The 20519-nt window shown below is 33.0% G+C and overlaps 1 protein-coding gene across 1 annotated transcript; it reads left to right on the forward strand.

Moving 5' to 3' along the window:
* Positions 1-2022: 2022 nt before the first annotated feature.
* LOC139524805 (uncharacterized) lies at positions 2023-18852 on the forward strand. The gene is made up of 10 exons (XM_071319892.1): positions 2023-2401; positions 3032-3239; positions 8553-8839; positions 10325-10462; positions 11044-11241; positions 12055-12170; positions 13086-13534; positions 14872-15562; positions 16504-16792; positions 18204-18852. The coding sequence occupies exons 1-10, from the start codon at positions 2222-2224 to the stop codon at positions 18609-18611; spliced, it is 2964 nt and encodes a 987-aa protein (XP_071175993.1). The 5' UTR covers positions 2023-2221; the 3' UTR covers positions 18612-18852.
* Positions 18853-20519: the final 1667 nt, after the last annotated feature.

Genomic DNA, 20519 nt, shown 5'->3' on the forward strand with positions numbered 1-20519 from the left:
CGAAAAATTAATTCCATCTATCGTACTGCAAGCAGTTTATGACCAAAATTTACATTTTCTGATTGTTTTATGTGGATGGCTGGGTTCAGTACATGATTCTAGGGTTTTGAAAAACTCGCCTGTTTATGGAAAAGGATTTGAAAATAAGGATACATTTTCTCCATGTATTGCAGACCCATTGGTGGCCTTTGGCGGTTTCCTGCTCTGAGGTCGATTTGTCTCTTTGACACATTCCCCATTTTCATTCTCAATTTTATTAACTCTTAAATAAGTCTTATTCGGTAGGTATAATATATGCTTATAGTCGTTTAACATAAACACATAAAAAAAACTTGAAAGTCATATAATGATGATAGTTACGCTTTTTTTTGGTAATAATAAAATCGATGAATAAAACATACAAAATATCACATTCCTAGTAATATGTATTGATGAATCAATAAGGTCACCTTTGGAATAGGGAAACATTCTCAGATATAAGTTCCAATTGTTTTTCTTCATTTTGTCATGGTGTTGCTTTTAATCTTTGACAACAGCCAGTGTTGTTCTTTTTTGAATTCCTCCTGCATAGTCTCTACGACCTGCAACATTTTCCTTTGTGGTTCATTCTTTTCCCACTTTGAATATATGAATATAAATAAAATTAATGAACAGAACTATAAGAAATGTAATCCGTGTCACCTGTAATTGCTTACTGCAGTGTGATTTGGATTGGGAGTTGTCTCATTTGGCATTCATACCAAATCTTTTTTATATTAAATGTCGAATACCGTTGACTAAAAACACCAATCGCTGTGTCTTCTCTTACAAAACAGCGTAGGAAAAATCAATATGTTTAAATACATTATTTTCTAAAGCACTACTTCTTTCTGGGAAAGCTATGTGAAACTAGATCCAGGTTTTATTGTTTAAATCTGGATCAATAGTAAATTGTATGTTAAAAAAGGTTCAGTTAGCCATTTGAATTAGTTGTATTTTGTGTGGTTATTTTTCGGTTTTGGAAAATGATTATGCAATGCATTTCCCTAATGTTTAAGCAATTTGAATTAGTTTATAGTGTATGCGTTTATGTGTCGATATCTCCCAACAACAGATAAGAAAGATTTGACTTTGAAAGATGCATACAAGGATATTTTTACCGTTTTTTTCATGAAAATCATCTGTACGCACAATTCAGCACATGGGCTCGGAAGTTGAAAATCAATAAGTTTGGGTTTGTGTTTATTTACCCAAGTTCTAATTACTTCAATACTTGTGCTCGATCAACATAGCACATTTTTGTTTACAGCCACTTCATTCAAACTCTGTTGGTTAGTTATAGATCTCATTGGTGATTATCCCACATCTCCTTATATTATTCTATATTATGTTTATATCATCATGAAAATACGTAATCCACCCACCTTTATCGTGTTGGTCGCATATCCACTGTACTTTTTCCGTATCTTCTAGTTCAAGTCTCAATTTTCTTTGCGACATCACCATATTTGTTGTTGAAACCAAAATATCAAACTGCACCATGAGCAGTTTGCTTAAATTCTAGAACTAATTTAAGATTACACGAGATAAACAAACAAAAAACAGTTGCAGTTTCAAACCAGTTTAAACCGGTTTTTGAAAACAAACGAATAGTTTTGCAAACTTGTTTGAAACAAAACACAGTTTGATTGCAATAAATTGGCCCTTGATGTATCTTAAGTTATTCTAGAAAACAAAATGTTTTAAAATCGTAAATATAAAATAACGTTGAGGAGTTTATAAAATTGAAAAGCACAGAAAGAAAAGTCAAAACGCATCCATTGTTTTATCATAATGCAGTTTATAATTTTTTCTTGTTTGCTTAAAAAAAATCGTATATCTACGTTGAGCCCTCACAGATCCTCTTTTATTGAATATTCTATTCTATCAACCCAACAGAACAAGTCACTAAATTGATTGTTTAAAAATAATGTTTGGAATTCTCATTGTGTGGTTATTTGTTATTCTAACAAATGATTATCATGCTAAATACATATCTATACCACATCAATTTAAATGCCAAAGCTGTAATGAACGATCGGACAATTGTCGTTCTGACCGAACTACCTAGAAGCATATACAAGTATGTGAAATACAATATGCTACTATCACAAGCATTCTCTTGCTAAATCTGAAAATTTAGAGTAACCAAAAAATACAAGATGGAAAATTTATCGACTACGTAAAGCGACATGATATAAAAATGTCTTCTAAGGAGTATAATATTGAATGTCGAGACGATATAATCAGAATTCCTGATGTATCTACAGGACTAAGATTTGCAAGATCATGGGGACTAAATACTAAAGGTATAAAAGCAAAGGATGAGATTATTAAAGTTTTGTTAATTGAATGGGAGAAGACACATCAAAGGCCTGACGAGGTGAGTTCTTAAACTGTAGAATGTTGATTACATCCGCTAATGTATTTTTGCACTACCTAAATTGATTAATATCTGATTACAGATTTTAAATCCAGATATCTATCTATACATACTACAGCACATAACGTTTGGCCAAACTCAATTCAGTCGTTTGTGCTGATTGAAATTTAATGTCTTGTATGTCGATAGCACTATAACTTTTGAATAGGGACTTTCCGTTTTGAATTTTCCTCGGAGTTACTTTTTATTATATCTGTCCTGATACAAGATTACTACGTCTTGACAAATGCACTAAATTTTGAAACTAATGAACACGACCTACAATACATACGCATCATTCAAGATTTTATATGAATGATATATTTTTTATGTAGGTTATAAAGGGATAATTATGGATATATAAAGGCAACAGTAGTATACCGCTGTTCAAACTGTGTTGCAAAATTGGATTAACACCAATTATTTGTAGATCATATAGATTATTCCAAATTACTTCCAGCCGCTATGTTATACATGTAGCAGCATTTACTGAATATTTACATCCATATGCTTAGAACCTATATTGTAATTTGAATAACGTACTTTAGCTAAGATTTATTGTTTAACATATTCATTTCATTAACTTTTCAGGATGGAATAGTTTTGCATCAAGATTTGCTTTACCACAGAGGAAACACAGAGAAATTAATGAAACTATACGACAAAGTTTTAAACTTTTATAAAGACCTGCCTGTCAACTTCCAACAAAACTTGAATAGCGTATTTCCAGATGTTGAAAAAACATCAAAGTTCAAGCGTTCAGAGTTGTTATCACCTGAATGTTACATTCTTGTTGCAGGTAAATATTGTTTTTCAATCATCTATGAACCGAATCAGTGCTGTATATCATATATTTAAAGTGTTTTTTTATGATTAAAGATGTATTTACATTTCCTAAAACTCTCTTTATTAATAATCTGCAGCAGTCTTCCCCGTATACTTATTAGTCCATATGCCATTTGGCACGGTAATGCTTAATTGTAATGAAATGAAGTATTACAATTTGCAATATTTTGTTTCACATCTTAATATTATTGTTCGAAACCTGGATCATCGTTATATACCAAATATGTAATTATATATGTATTCGCATTCTGAAATTCTCAAAATCCTTCCAATCTTCAAACGATTACAACTCCTTAGTCTTCATGCCCTTCGACAATGTAATTTCAAATTGTATCGAAATGAAATTGATCGTAAAATATGTTTTTTAATATGTACGCCACATTGCACAATATGTACACCTAGTAAGAATTAATATAGACATGCTTTACAACAAATCAAAATTCAAACGAGATATAATATACTTAACAAAATCATGAACCCATACACATAATTCTTATAAAGTACTAATGCCCAATTTGACATTTTAAATGTATTAAAACTTAATTATATATAACATGAAATTACTACAGCACAATAGAAATTATAAAAACTATTAATTTATTGTAAATAAAAGGAGATTTTTGTTGTTTCGTTACAACAAGTACAACTCAGTAGCACCATGAAAACATAATCGTCTTTTGAAGGAAAAAAGTAAATCACAAAAATACTGAACTCAGAGGAAAATCAAATCGGAAAGTCCCTAATCATGGCAAAATTCAAATAACAAAACACATCAAAAACGAATGGACAACAACTGTCATATTCCTGACTTGGTACAGGCATTTTCAAATGTAGAAAATGGTGGATTAAACCTGGTTTCATAGCGCTAAACCTCTCACTTTGCATAAAAGTCTCATTAAATTTCGTTATATTTACAGTGATGCGTAGAGACAGAAAACACAATACCATAGTTTTGCAGAATAATAACTTGAATGTTTTCAGTTAAACTATGCAGTAATGTCTTTATCGGTTTGAACCGTGATACAATTTTCAATAATTGAATGCTTTTTCTAAATATGTATTCCTTTCACAAGCTAACATTCTGTCGATACTTTTGTCATTTTCACGAGGTCTTGTATCTAGAGCTGACCATGACGTTTTCAAACTAAATCCGCTGAAGATGTGCTGATTTTTTGGGTTGTCTAATAAAAAAAATCGGTTCTTCTACTTCAATGGTTTAGCTCATACTTTTGCTAAGTACCAAAGGCTTTTTTCAAAAAATATCTTACTACTAAAATTGATCGTAATTACCCTGAAATGTTCATGTTTTATGTGAAATGAGTCGCAGTCTGATTTATTTTTACAGTTATTTTATGATGGTTGGTTTATATTGTGGATTTAACTTAAAATCGTCATATCTTTTATGTGCTTGTACAGTGATTGACTGCCTTTAGCTGCCGATTGTAATAATTGTTTTTCTGAATAATTATTACTTATAGGCGAGTGACTTTAACCATACAATTAAATTTTTAATGCACCTACCTAACACATGGCTAAATTATATATTATTTTAAAGCTACACATCTGTACTATCTGTTTTGCCCGGTCGTAAAATAATCGTACGGTGCGAAGTCTGTCAAATCAAGATCAAAGGCCAAGGACGAATAAGTGCATATTTTCTAAGATAGCATAATAAGACTTTTATATACTAAATTCACATATACCAACATTTTAAACTTTTAGCAGAGAGATTAACAGTCGTTAATCAAATGCATTTTTAAATATTTAAAGCGCGTTTTGATAGACAGCACATGTTTTCTGAAATTCGAGTAAAAGTTAACAAAATGTGTGAAAACTCAAATTTCTCTTTCCGATGCAGCTTCTAATAACTTAATTTTAAGTAAAACCCTGTAATGACTATCAAAGAATTTTTTAACATCATAAATTTCCTAAAATTATGCTTACTTCTAATCAAAGAGCAAATCATAACAACGCATACAGTTGCCCAAAATACCGCCATCTGCGAAAAAAAATAGCTTTTAAGCATTTTTTTCTATTTAAACATTGTATGTGGTCAATATAATATTTAATTAACAAATTCTTACGAATCTGAAAAATTTAAAGTAAAAAAATATGTGCGCGAATCATACTATTCCTTGAAATAAACTAAGAGATTGCAACCTGCATTGTAACTACCAGACTGAAATAAACATCTTTTGACTTTCTAATTGTTTGATTTGTAGCTTTATTATAAATATTGATGTAGTGAAAAGACCCTTTTTTTAATGTGAACCATAAAAAAGAAATTGAAAGTTTAGACAAAAATAGATAAAAAAATAAATTGATAAAAATTGAAATTTCAAAGAATTAAAAAACCGGTAAACACATTATAAAACTTGACTTCTTGAATGCTTATTTGCGTTATTCATTATTTAAGTGCACTAATTCATCAAATAAGAATAATTTTGAAGAAAAACAACAAGTTTAACGACAAAAGAGATAAGTATAATTCAAACCATAAAAACACTCCTTACTACCAAATTATAAACTTTTCGTTTATATGTAGCAACATTGTAGTAACGCCTGCATATCTATACTACTAAAGGAGGAGACCGATTTCATTGAGCTTCAATTCCTCTGAAACAATGACAAGTCTGAAATATTTATGATAAGACGTATAAATGTAGGGTTTTGTATTTTCTTAATTTGTCTTTGCATGCTCAGTCGACGTACTGCCCGCGAAATTAAATAAAACTCTTTATCTAAACACTTGCCCAATTGTAACTCGATTTCGCGGCATCTTCTTGTGGAGTATATATCTCCAAGTTGATACAATATTCCAGAGCTAACATTTGCTATCACGATTTTCGTGATAGTGCGTAACTGCTCACAATGAAGATATTAAATAAAGGCAACTATAGTATAACGCTATTAAATAGTCATCAATCGATTTACTAGTAACTAAAACAAATCCGGGTCACAAACTTAAACCGAGGAAATCGCATCAACTATAAGAGGAACACATCGATAGAACAGAAACACTGAACTGCTACAAAAACAAACGCCAACATACAAAGAAACTGATTATTCGAAACCAACTGCTATATGCCTGACTTGGTATAGGACATTTGAAGAAAATGGTGGTTTGAACATGGTTTTAAACCAAAGTTGAAATCATCCCTTTGAAAATTTTATGGACGCCACTACGAGTTGGTTGACATTTATGAAAAATCTGTTTCGCCAGATGACGACTGATAAGTCCCAATCGACGTAGCCAATATACCGTCATCTCTGCCTTGAATGTTACCTACCGAAGAAGGCTTGACACCGAGTAAGAAATTACATGAGCCACAAGACGGATGTCACATGTGGAACATGATTTGCCTACCCTTTGGGAGCCACTGAGTTCACCCCAAATATTTTTGAGGGTTTTGTGTTACTCAATCTGTAGTTTTATAGGTTGTGTTTTGTATACTGATGCTTGTCTTGTTCGTTTTTTGCCCGGCTTTGTCAGTTCGTTTTCAATTATGAGTTTGATGTCCCTTTGTATATTTCGTCACTATTTAAGTAGTAAAAGGTTTAAAAATTGTAGATCATTGTAGTTTAATGTATCATGATAACGTTTTGATTCTATACATATATATATCACCATTAGCAAATTAAGTTATTTTCGCGGATATTTGTCTTATTGCGTTAGTCTTCTTCACTTTACTTTGAGGTGATATTGTTGCGGTTTTCATTACTGCAACTTAAAGTAAAATAATACCAAATGGACAATCCACATCTCAAACCATGAATCAAATAAACTTAATTAAAACTATGAAAAAAAATAAAATTAAAGTCCAAGAGACGAACAACAGTCCACAAAACACATGACAGCATGAAAAGGATCACTACCTAAAACAGCAAATGATTTTATGAGTTCAGGAAGGGTATTCAACTTTTTATTTGTTTTATTTCACAACTGCTTATAGTGTTTTACATACACAATGACCTGCATTTTTATTTAAAAGCTTATGTTGAAAATACTCAAAGCATCTTTTATTCAAATAGTTAAAGAGATTAAACTTCTAAACACATTTAATATGTCTAACACGATTTTAAACTAAATAAGAAGCAGCAGCATTATATTTAGTATGTTTACATCCCGCTTTAGGCAACCAAGTGTTTTTAAACAAGGTTTCTTATTTCAATGTTGCCTACGATTCAGTCGCAAAGTCATGTTTGCATTTAAACATGATTACAAAAAGTAAATAAGTTTGACTTCGTAAAAACATATTTTTACCTCAATTAGCTGGTAGATATTCTTTTTGAACTTTAAATACCCCTTCTTTTATTATGGAAAATCGTTCTCCTCCCTGATATTGACAATAAGGGATATAGAATAACAAAATGATCGCTATTTGCAGATGGCAGATTTTTTTGGCAAATGCAAACACTTCAATAGAAGGCTGTTCTATGAACAATAATCAATAATTGCATCTTAGAATTACACAACAAATATTCCTTGACCTTAAACATATACATTTATATATTTTTTTAGCAAACAAATATCGATTCCCCAAGATATATTTTGCTTTTGGAACAATTTTTCATTTTTTTAGGATTTGTGATAATTTTCAATTTTCTGGAAATATTGCGCATCCAACCTCTTATTTTTTGTTTGATTTGAAAATAATGTATCATATCAAATAAAGTTCATATGATCTTTTGGAAAATTTTATGGTACAAGAATTAGAAAATGGCTTTTTGTTTAGTAATCTCAAAAATTAGAATGTTTATTCATGACCTTTGACCTTGATTTAACAGAAAATGCACCGTACGATTTTTTTTCGACCGGGCAAAACAGAAAGTATAGATTATTAACTTTCGAATGATATATTATTCAGCCGTGTGTTAGATAGGTGCATTAAAGTCGTTAACTAAGCGTCTTTTTGAAATAAGTCACTCGCCTATTAAGCTTTAATCAGTAGATTTCAGGTCATATGGTAACTTGTAGCTTGTAACATCCTTACATTGTGTCTTTTTGCAATTATGCCACATTTATATTTTCTGAATATCTTGGGTCTGTTGATAAGTTTTAAAGCGAAAAGATGAATTCGTGTAATAGTACACAGAAACCTAGTAATTGGTTCGTACAACTTCATTCTAAACTTGTACTTACTTTGATCGTTTGTTCTGCGCCTCGAAGTTTCCACCGTGTCAAACATACTGAACACCCTGTATGCATGTGGCGTTCTTATTTGTTTGACTAATGAATTCCATTAATTATGAGACATCATTTTAGGTGAAGCAACATCTGGAAAAAGTAGTCTCATAAACTTATTACTTGAAGCAGACATTCTTCCTACAAGTAGTATTAAGTGTACACAGACTGTCTGTGAAATTCGAAAGAGCAAAGATGGTCGAAAGAAGGCAATCTGCTTTGGGGCTAATGGCGGAAAGGAAGTGAAAATAGATTTGAGTACAATGGAAGGGCAAGAAAAGTTAAAGAGTAACATTACTTATGAAGACAAAAATGGTGACAATCCATTCGATAAGATTGAAATATATTGGCCAACTAATGTTATTGAGGTATGTTATAACGAGGTAGAGGAACAGTAAAATTTTGAGTTATCGTACGATGGGGTAATTGAATTTCATGTTTAATGGAAATGGAGAAACTGTTCAAGAAAACAGAAATCACAATAAACGCGCAAAAATGGTGAATGCTTTGTATCAAGAAAAAGACAGCAAAAAGTAGCCTAAGAATTTAAGGAAAAAACTAAGCAACATTTGTTTTCAAATTCCACATCACGAGCTCTTTAACGCTTACAATACCCTCGGTGTTTGGCTAAGTGTTGAAGACTATAAAGCGTCCTGAAGTTATTTACGTTCTCTTTTTTTTGTCTCTAGTTGATCTGTGTCTCTTTAAAACTCATACCACATCTTCTTATATTTAAACTGTAATCATTCTTGCTTAATCCTGTTGCCCCTTGGTGGAGCATAGGCCACTAACGATATTTCTCCACCTTGTTCTGTTCTTTGCTAGCCTCTCCAGATCGTGCCACTTGTACCCTTCTTTCTCCATCTCGGCTGCAACATTCCTTCTCCAGGTGTATCTTGGTCTGCCCCTGCTACGCTTTCCTTGTGGGTTCCACTGTAAGGCTTGCCTTGTAATGTTAGTTTTTGGCTTCCTCAGTGTGTGTCCTATCCATCGCCATTTTCTCTTTTTTAACTCTTCATCAACTGGGGATTGGTTGGTCTTTTCCCAAAGATCTTTGTTTGATATCTTCTCAGGCCATCTGATGTTAAGGATGCGCCTGAGGCAGTTGTTAATGAAGACTTGAAGTTTATGAAGCAGGTTTTTTGTTGTTTTCCAAGTCTCAGCTCCATATAAGAGAATGGTTTTTACGTTTGAATTGAACAAGCGTATTTTGGTCTTAAGTATGATATTTCGTGCTTTCCAGATTGACCCCATCATGTTAAATGCAGTTCTGGCTTTGCCAATTCTGATCTTTACATCTTTATCTGAGCCGCCAAGATTATCCACTACGCTTCCAAGGTATGTAAAGGATTCCACTTCTTCCAATGCTTGGGTGTTAACCATCAGACTGGCTTGGGACTTTGTGTTTGACTTTAACACTTTGGTCTTGTTTTGATTGATGGAAAGGCCCGTTTCTGCTGCTCTCTTTTCAACCTGCTCTAGTTTGTCCTGCATTTGTTGGTGGTTGTGGGATAGCAATGCAATGTCATCGGCAAAGTCTAGGTCATCCAGCTGAGTGAACATGGTCCATTGGATGCCATTTCGTCTGCCATCTGTGGTTTGCTTCATGATCCAATCAACTGCCAGGAGGAATAGCATAGGTGAAAGGATACAGCCTTGTCTTACCCCAGTTGTTATATCAAAGGCCTCTGTAATCATAGACCATTCAAAAAATCATTTCGGCAATTAATAATAAAGAAAAGAATTTTAACGAAAGAACAAAACATTTAACCATAAAACATTATATTAATACAACAGGACTGCAGGCTTAAATAGTTTTTGTAAAAATTGGTTTCATTTTATTTTAATTTCAGGAAGGTCTAGTTATAATAGACACTCCTGGTTTTGGTGAAATCCAGATGCATCAGTCTTTTCAAAAGTACCTTTCAAAGTCATGTGGTTTCATTTATGTTGTGAATACATCAAATGCAGGTGGCGTTCAAAGAGGAAGGGTAAGATAACTAATAAAAAAATCCAGGCCAATAGTTTTGCACGCCTGGATCGTGTCGTCTACAAACGACTTGTCAGTGACGCTCGATTAAAAAAAAATGAAAACCGAAAGCAGTAGGAGAGCATTTAAGTTCCATTAGCTGTTGATATCATCGGGTAGAAGACCAACCATCATGTTTTACTCTTGTAAATGTAAAAACAAACTAGTTGTTGTCTTGAATAAAATACGTGTGTTTGATTGTCCTTTGAATTCAGTATGAAAGTTATGCATTTTTTATGCTTTAAACTACACTTCACTTCCTCACAATCTTACATATAATTCGGAGTTTAGTATGACGTCCATTATCACTGTACTATTATACATATTTTTAGGGGCCAGCTGAAGGACACCTACGGGTGCGGGAATTCTCGCTACATTGAATACCCATTGGTGGCCTTCGGCTGTTTTCCTATTTGATAAAATGATCATTAAAATATGTTATCTCTAATCATACAAAGCCTTCTTCTTTAATGAAAAAGGAAAATGTGCTTGATACACTTACTGAAACTGTCATATAACAAACATACATTGTTTGTATTTTAGCTGAAAGATTTTCTGCGAAATGTGGTAAATACTTTAGACGAAGAATTCAGCCCATCTTCAACATTGTTTGTATGCAATAAATGGGATGTCGTGCCAATTCAGGACCGAGAAGAAATAAAACGAAATATTGTGCACAAACTAGAGCCAATTTTTCAGGGACTTCGAGAGGAACAAATATTCTACTTTTCAACTACAGAGGTATATATCAAAATATTCATATGTTTTACATTTGATTGATTAATGAAACACAATCTAACGATATAAATTTATAAATGTATGGAGAGGAGAAACACTAAGGACATGATTGTCTATTTATTTTGGTTATCAATATATTTTTAGGCATGTCTTACAGGCATGTTTTTGATTTTAACGAACAATTTTCGTATGTTGTCTCTGAATTTACAACTGTGAAATGATTTATGATTTTAAAAACGAGAAGGGTTCTGTACTTTGGTTATTGTCAAGATTGTGTCATGGTCAATATTTTTTGACATTATTATTCACTTGACAAATCATTTATACCACGTGTTTGTTGCTAATTAATTAGTAATTTTGTGTATGTCTCAACGGCGTCAATTTTTGCTTATTGATGTTTTATATTACTATAAAATTGAGAATGAAAATGAGGATCGTGTCAAAGAGACAACAACCCGACCAAAGATCAGACAACAGTCGTAGGCCACCAATTGGTCTTCAATGTACTATATTTTACCTCTGAAATTCTTCAAAAAAAGTTTTGACTATTATTATTGAAAGTGATTTTTAAAATCGTTCTTGACGATGGTCTAAAATATACCGTCTTTCTTCTCTTTGAATGATTTTATGAAAGAGATTAAAACATTGATTTAGAAGCAGTATGCTTAGTATAATCATATAGTATTATTTTTTTTATTAATGTATATATACTTTTAAAAGTAAATAAGGTGTTGTGTTCCGTCCATATCAAGTGCGTTGAAAATTATATAAATGTTTTTTTCTTGAATATATTACAGTTGCTTTTTCTATAAATAGGCAAAACGGGCGATGGAATACGGAGCCATGGATCCTGCTCATAAAAATTTTATTTCAAAAGGATTACAGAATTTGTTTCCTGCAAGTTTACGTCAACAACTCAATTCACATTACTGGTAATGCATACTTATTTCTATCATCTTATTTAAAGACACACATTTCTAAATAGTGTAAGTACATTTTGCATAGGACAAATTAAAAGCATTATCAAAAACATGCAACTGCTCTGAAAGTTACAGAGTGTTTTACGTTAGTCAACAGGATAATCAAAAGCAAAGTTGCATATTCGCAAACGTGCCAAATTATCCATTTGTTAAGAACTCACGCTGGCAAAAAGGATGGAGATAAATTTGGATTTCCTTTAGGTCCCTTTTTATCATCTAGCTTCTACTCGTTTTGTGAATATATAGCCTCAGCTTTAGTTTACTAAATTTATTTCCGAACGGATTATGTGGCGAAGTAGTTATGGATTAGAGACATCATAACTGTCAACGAAATGACTGAACGACTTTTTCTAAGGTACTTGCCAGAATGGCTCATCCTTTACAGCAGAATGCTTTGAGTGTGTAGGTAAAGGTAATATCTTTGGTTAGTTTACTTGCTAGCTGAACCGTGAAGTCATTATTGTGTTAGGTAAACTACTCTCCTTTAAGAGTAGATTAGTACTGGAGAAATGTAACCAACCTCTGTCGGTAGGACAAGAATACTCAGAAAGGAGGGTAGTATACCTAATATAATAATGCCTTCACGGTTCAGCTAACAAGCAAGCTAACCCAAGATATTACCTTTAAAATAAATCGTGTTTTTGGTAGATCGTATTGCGATATTGCTTTATGAGGTAATGCACTTTCGTAAAAAAATAACGATTTTCATAAATATAGTAATGAAAAATAATAAAAGGATAGAGAACAAACGACAACCGCAACCACTAGTTTAAATACTAAAGACTTAAGACGAAAACATATTGAAAGTTGACAGGATAAACATGGTTGTGATGAGTATTAACGCATTCGTTTAATTTCCGATTTTAGCTGGTTGTCTCAAATAGTTAAAAGAGCCAATTATACCCTTAAAGTTTCAAAGACTATAGACGCTGTGGACAAACAAGAAATGACGAAACAGATGGAAGAAATCAAACGAAATATGCACGCTTTGGGGGAGAAATCAAAACAAACCATTGACGATCTCAGAAGGGAACTGCAGTATGAGATAATTCAGTTACACAAAACAACAAGTGAAGTTCTAAGTTCTCCGAACATGCGAAGCATATTGAATGACTGGAAACAGGATGAATGTCCACGCCCTGGTAATTATAAGAAATTAGCCAAGGAGGCAGCTGACAAAATTTCCAGTAGAGTTTCAGCAGAGCTTAATAAATGGGAAAAGGAGCAACGAGTTGTCCACTCACTCAAAGAGAAAATGATAAAGAAATTCAAACGAGATTGCGACCTTCTAGAGGACCAAATCGAAGCTATAGAAGGTACAGTCTCTGACAAACCATGATTTCTCTTTGTTAGACATTTCTCTAAAAAAAAACAAGGCATTTTCTAATTCATTTCAATAGTTATTGATTTTCATATATTATGGCTTCGATCATCATTCGGGATACATTGTCGAAATGCGTATCTGGAGCAGCACAAATTGATACCATAATGTTATTCCAAATAGAGAAGTTTGTTGGTACTACTTACTTATTCATATGCTTGACGTTAGAGTTTGGGACAGCTAGGAATTGAAAAGTTAGAAAAGTAGAACATTGAAATCATTACAATTTCAAACGATTCATGATCTGGGTTCGGGATTGCATGTTAGTTACGTAAGCGCGTCCCTTATTTTGATATCATATGGTGTTTATTGTTGATGAAATATGTTCGTTGTTTTGCGGTTTGCATGTTGGGTCTAATATTATATTATTTGCTTGTTTGTGTGTTTCTCTGTTATGAATGTCTTGTGTTTTATCGCTGTATTTCTGTCACTTAGTGTTTAAGCGATATTCTTTTTAGCATTGTCATAACGCGGGGAGTTCGGCATACAAATATACCAAGTTCAACCCACTATTTTTCAAAATGTCCTGTAAGTCAGGTATATGGCAGTTGGTATAAAATAGTTTTGCTGACATTTGTTTTTGTTGCACTTCGGTGTTCCTGTTTATCCTTTGTATTCCTCTTATAGTTGATGCGATTACCTCGGTTTTGATATTTAACCCGGATTTATTTTTCTCAATCGATTTATGACTTTTGAACAACGGTTAACTATTGTTGACTTTGTCAATCAGTCTGTATTATACGGAGTCATAAATCAGTATTTGTGAAATGGAATTAAATGATAACGACACATTATCAACGCATCTAAAATAAATGCAAAGATTTTCAGTTCTCAAACACCATGATAATATTATTACATACATTTATAGGCATGCCATTGACCTACATCCACATGTGTTAGTTAGTGTGAATAAACACTGGAAATTCTTGTGGGTTAACTTCACATTCTTTTAATTCTGATGATTTCATAGAGGTCGTTATGAAACTTTATCACAATTTGATTTGATTGCCAATGAGACCACTAAAGAACCAGGATGTGAACAACATGGTCGACTTGGTAAAGTTATTGAAAATATATAAAAGTCCGTGTAACGAATATACATATCATAACTATGTAAATCACTTCTTATTTAAGGAAAATGATGTTTTTTTCATTTTGGTGTTAGATTTTCACGAACAAATATGCCAATAGTTATGATAGGTTAATAAATAAAAGAGGGGCTAAAAATACTCAAATGTCGTTGAATAACGAAATATTACTTTTCGTTTGAAGGTACTTTTCTTGGAGAACACGATAAAAAGATTGTTAGGGACCTCTACAAATCAATAAAGAAGCAAGCACCTGTCAAAAGCATATGGAAAAAAGCAAAGAGAGATGACATAGATGAGATCAAAGGCTTAGGCGGAGCTGTGGCAGTTGTGTGTTCAGCCATAGCAAGCAAGAAACAATTCAGAGAAAAATTTAAAAGCTACAAAAAAGAGAATAGTACAAAGAAAATGGTTGAAGCAACAGACCTGTTTATTGAGTCAATTGTACACGGAAACGAACTACAAGACAAAATCTCCCACTATCTTAAGAAACTGGTGAAAGGCGTGGATGAGATTGCCAAGAAAATACCTGAATTTCTAAAAGCAGATAGCCAGCTATTAGAAAAACTGACACACAGTGTAAGACAAGCAGACGATAATTTACATACGATGTATCCACAGTTTATTTCCTCAGGTCAGACTATGCAGGGTGAATTGGACTTGTTTTTCGTATATCATATTATGGATATGGACTACAGATTGAGTGATGTTGAATGGGACAGAAACGATCTTTTAGGAAGTGGAAGTTTCGCAGACGTTTACAAAGGTCATCTTAAACTATCCAGCCATACTGAAATCGTTGCACTGAAATATTGTAAGGATCCACTATCAGAAAGGGTCGTATCGGATATCTTATTGGAAGATAGAACGTTAAGGTATTCTTACTCGATAATTTTAGTTTGTATGATTGAAGTTTTTTTTTAATGTATTCATGGTTTTCGTTTAAACAAATCGATCTTCATTGACTTGCATTTTTTATTGTTTACTGTGTTGGACATGCGTGGATGGTATTCTCAAGCGAGAATTGATTTAGGAGTTATATTTACACTAAAACAGCAGGCTTCACTTTTCGTATTGGGAAATAGTTGTTTTTGTGTAGCAGTGTTCCAGCATCGCTTTACTATCTCATATAAATTATACAACGTTAATATCTTAGATCTTGTATATTCTTTCATATTTCTATGCAGTTCGCTTACACGTAAGAAGAAATTTTAAACTTCACAAAGGAACTCCCTTAACAGCTAAAATTGTGCCACTTTCACTATGACATTTCGTAAAAATCATAACCTAGAATGGACAGTTAATATGCAATTCGTTTTTATTCAGAGGTCAAAACATGGCTGTGCGACATATTTTCAACATTTATATGCCCCAAAGAGTATAAGCTTCTACTAAACTTCTATACTAACCCTATCCTTCACTTTGGGTCTTCCACCAAAATTTAATTCCGCCGCTATTCATGTGTACTGTAAACCAGCTTAATTTTGGCGGATACTTTATTTCGCAATTTACGATTTCAAGTCTATTTAATTTCGAGATTTTTCTTATCTTCTTGATGTAGTGTGATCCAAGTTATACATATTCACGACGATTTATATTCGCGTTATTTTTCTACTCGCGTATGTCGCGAAAAAAAAAGTTGGTTAACAGTATGTATACTGGCTACATTCCTACGTTACGTCTTTATGAGATGAAACATAGTGTTCATATATGGGAACCAGTACGCTAACCAAAACAAATATGTTTGAATGTGTTATGTCTCCCCAAAAGAGTCGTGGTTTGTAAAAAAGATTTAGATTGTCAAGTTTCATTTTAGGGAAATAAATCATCCAAATATCACACAATACTATGGTTGCATATTGCAACAGAGCGGTGATACTAAAAGAAAGGTACACTTTATCATGATAATGGAATACTGTGATGATACTCTGAAAAGTAAGTTCATCTGCCCAGAGTACGATAACCCTGGGAAAGTACAAATATATTCTGTACAAGTAGAACAAATGGAGGAGCTAGCAAGATATGCCAAACAGATATGCGAAGGCTTGGAATATCTCCACAAAAATAAAATGGTTCATCGAGATATGAAATTAGAAAATATTTTGGTAAGATGATAAAAATCTATAAAATTTGTCCTTTCAACTCTTAATCCTGAATTAAATCTAAAATAATTAGTCAAATAATGTTATTTCCTTTTTAATAGTTTATATCATTATTTTATATGTGTAATCTTTCATGATTACATCATAGTTATATCGTCACGCCTATCAAAAGAGGGACGAAAGATACCAAAGGGACAGTCAAACTCATAAATCGAAAACAAACTGACAACGCCATGGCTAAAAATGAAAAAGACAAGCAGAAAAACAATAGTACACATGACACAACATAGAAAACTAAAGAATAAACAACACGAACCCCACCAAAAACTAGAGGTGATCTCAGGTGCTCCGGAAGGGTAAGCAGATCCTGCTCCACATGCGGCACCCGTGGTGTTGCTTATGTGATAACAAATCCGGTAAATAGTATAATTCGGTAGGTCACATTCAGGAAAGGGAAGGGGATTGTAGTTACGACGTAAGGAACATATCCGATATCATTTGTGATACGGTTATTCCATAACGGTCAACCAACTCGTGATGGCGTCCGTAAAATTTACGAAGGGATGATTTCAACTTCACCATTTGGAACTCTTGGTTTAATAGCTTCCTTGTGAGCAGCAACCCTCTATCAAGAAAATCATGATAGGAAATGCAAGCACGGGAATATCGTATCAATTGGGAGATATATACCCCGTATGCAGATGCTGCTGGAATGTTGCTACTTAGAAATGAAAAGTTCACAATTGGAAAGCTGAAATCATCTCTTTTGTCGTAAAGTTTTGTTTTCAACCGACCCTCATTGTCAATTTCTAGATGTAAGTCAAGATATGAGGCCGACTTAACTGTATCTGTAGTATCCTTTATCTCTAGCTCGATTGGATAGATGCGTTCCACATAGTCACCAAATTTTGAATTATTTAGTGAAAGAACATCATCTATATAGCGAAACGTAGAGTTAAAGGATAGTGCTAACTTCTTATCTTTCTTCCTAAGAAGTTCCTGCATGAAGTCAGGCTCATAATAATAAAGAAACAAGTCGGCAAGTAGAGGGGCACAGTTATCAATCGCATATGTATTATCAACACACTTTAACAGCAGAAACACGACGGACGTCATTTTTGCATCAAGAATAAGAATTCCTTTCAATCGTTGGGTTAAACCCTATATCTTTTGGTAGCGTTTGTTTTGCTCAATCTTAAATTTGCCATGTAGGGTATCTATTGCTTGTCTGCGTATCTCTTATTATCTTTTTAAAATTGTTATATGCTTTATTTTATTCTATATTCATGGTTTTCTATTGAAACCTGTGTATCTCCTCCCCTTGTTGTTCAACATGAACTTGTAGATTTTCTCATGTAATCAACTGGCATTTTACAAACATTTTACAATCATGTGAAATTCTGTTTTATTTCAGACTGTGAAGAATAAAAACGGAAAGGATATAGTAAAACTCAGCGATGTAGGCCTGACAAAGAAGGAAAGGGACATCAGTGGAACAAATACTGGCTCACCTGTTTATATGGCACCGGAAGTACTTGTTCCGACAGGAATTTATGACAGAAAGGCAGATATCTATGCACTGGGAATATTGCTTTGGGAGATGTGGTATGGAATTGATGTAGCAGACCATATACAGCAACAGCTTTATACTTCTCTTGATGACGCAGTGATAAATAAAGGACTCCGGCCTTCATTGTCACTGAAACACAAACCAGAAGAAAACTGGCAAAATCTGTTAAAAGCATGCTGGTCAAAGGATAAGGATCAAAGACCAGAAGCTACAGATGTCAAAACATTTTTTGAGCAATTTTTGCATCATTAGTGTCATTAATAACATGTAGGTCGGATGAAGAATTTACATGTGTTACAATTATCAAGTAATTCAAAAAATAAATTTGTTTGACATCCTGGAAACAGTGTATACAGCTGAAAGAGTAAATACAGTTCATAAAATAAAAAGAACATTTTCTAAACAGTAGTATAATAAGATCATATGTATATTTCCCCTATATAATGTTTGCATTTAACCGATTTGGCCTGTTTAATAAATAAATTAAAAATAATACTCGTTAAAAGTAAATTTGTCTCCCTCGCTATCCACCATATACATTCAGATTAATTCAAGATTTTCCTGTCATTCGCCGAAGAAGCATATACTAAAACTCAGTAAACAATAACATTTATCGTTTCTTTTGACTCTAAATTTTGCTAATCTGTATCTTACGACTGAAGTTGTACAGCTTCGGATTTAATGTCAGCCAAAGGTTTTCAAAGTCACAATCTGCCAAGTGAAAATGATTTGATACTGACAAACTCATTCATTTGAGCAGTTCTTATATAAATTCTTAGATCCGTTTGCTCATATAGTGGATCCCATATCATTTATTAGCTACAGAAACTACAGTATAGAAACAAGCGGTAACTCTTTTTCCATGATGAATCTGATTAAATGGTCTCGAAAGCAACAAATTAATTGTGCAATTGTGATATTTTTTATTTTATTGCACAAGACATTAATTAGAAGTCACTTAGAAACTGGCGTTGGAACTGTATTGAAGACCCATGTGTGGCCTTGATATGTTTTCTGCTCTTTTGTTGTTTGGGTTGTCTCTTGAGCACATTCCCCGTTTAAATTCTGAATTTTAATAATTAAACATGTTTAGTACAGTAAAAAAAATATGCCTTTACAGAAACATATTTTCGATCTAGTTTGCATCAATCAACTAAAAAAAAAAAAATGAATCGTCGGTATTTCAAGAGGAAAGCCTCATAATGTAGTTTTAAACTTTGTGGTGTTCAATAGGGCAATATGAGATAATAGTACAGTATCAAATATATATCCATAGCAACATTTAATTACATCAAAAGTTTCAACAAAGTATTCAGAGACCATCAATAAATCGAAAATTCCAACGATTGATAATCTTTTCTTCGAAAGGATAATTATTCTAGGTATTAATATACTAGTGTACCTCAAGAAGACAATGGAAACAAATAATATGTTATCGTTTGTACATTGAAATCAAACAACATATTATAAAAAGAATTAGTAATGAAGATGTGTTAGAAATGACACACAAAAGAATGCATGGTACGATAATACATGTATAAGTAGTTCACTCTCTATCTAATTGTTATCATTTTAATCTTTTTGGTTATTAAACATCAATTGTGTTCTCCGTGGTTGCCAGTTTTCATTTATGTACATTCCTTAATATAAAGGTTAATATCATTTATGAATGTGTTAATTTTATTCATAAGTATTTGTACATAAAAAACGATACCATAAAATTGAGAATGGAAATGGGGAATATGAAAAAAGAGACAACAATCCAACCAAAGAGCAGACTACAAGTTAAGGGCAGTTCTCTTCTTATATTTGATGTGTTTCTCCTCAGTTTTAGTTTGTAACCCGGATTGGTTTTCTTTCTCAATCGATTTATGAATTTCGAACAGCGGTATACTACTGTTGCCTTTATTTATTTCTGAACGTTTTAAAGTATCATCAAAGATATCAGGCCTATAGCTCAGTACATGTCGAGCAGGATCTGCTTACCCTTCCGGAGCACCTGCGATCACCCCCAGTTTTTGGTGGGGTTCGTGTTGCTTAGTCTTTAGTTTCCTACGTTGTGTCTTCTGTACTATTATTTGTCTGTTTGTCTTTTTATTTTTAGCCATGGCGTTGTCAGTATATTTTCTATCTATGAGTTTGACTCTCCCTCTGGTATCT

The sequence above is a fragment of the Mytilus edulis genome, chromosome 1, assembly GCF_963676685.1.
Source record: "Mytilus edulis chromosome 1, xbMytEdul2.2, whole genome shotgun sequence".
Taxonomy (NCBI): Eukaryota; Metazoa; Mollusca; class Bivalvia; order Mytilida; family Mytilidae; genus Mytilus; species Mytilus edulis.

What these genes read in the sequence shown, in the direction of transcription:
- LOC139524805 (XM_071319892.1), top strand. Translation starts at nt 2,222, where the DNA reads ATGTCTTCTAAGGAGTATAATATTGAATGTCGAGACGATATAATCAGA. An exon ending in GTGGCGTTCAAAGAGGAAGG is followed by an intron (nt 10,463 to 11,043) that starts GTAAGATAACTA and finishes TTTGTATTTTAG; the next exon opens with CTGAAAGATTTTCTGCGAAA. An exon ending in TGAAATTAGAAAATATTTTG is followed by an intron (nt 16,793 to 18,203) that starts GTAAGATGATAA and finishes GTTTTATTTCAG; the next exon opens with ACTGTGAAGAATAAAAACGG.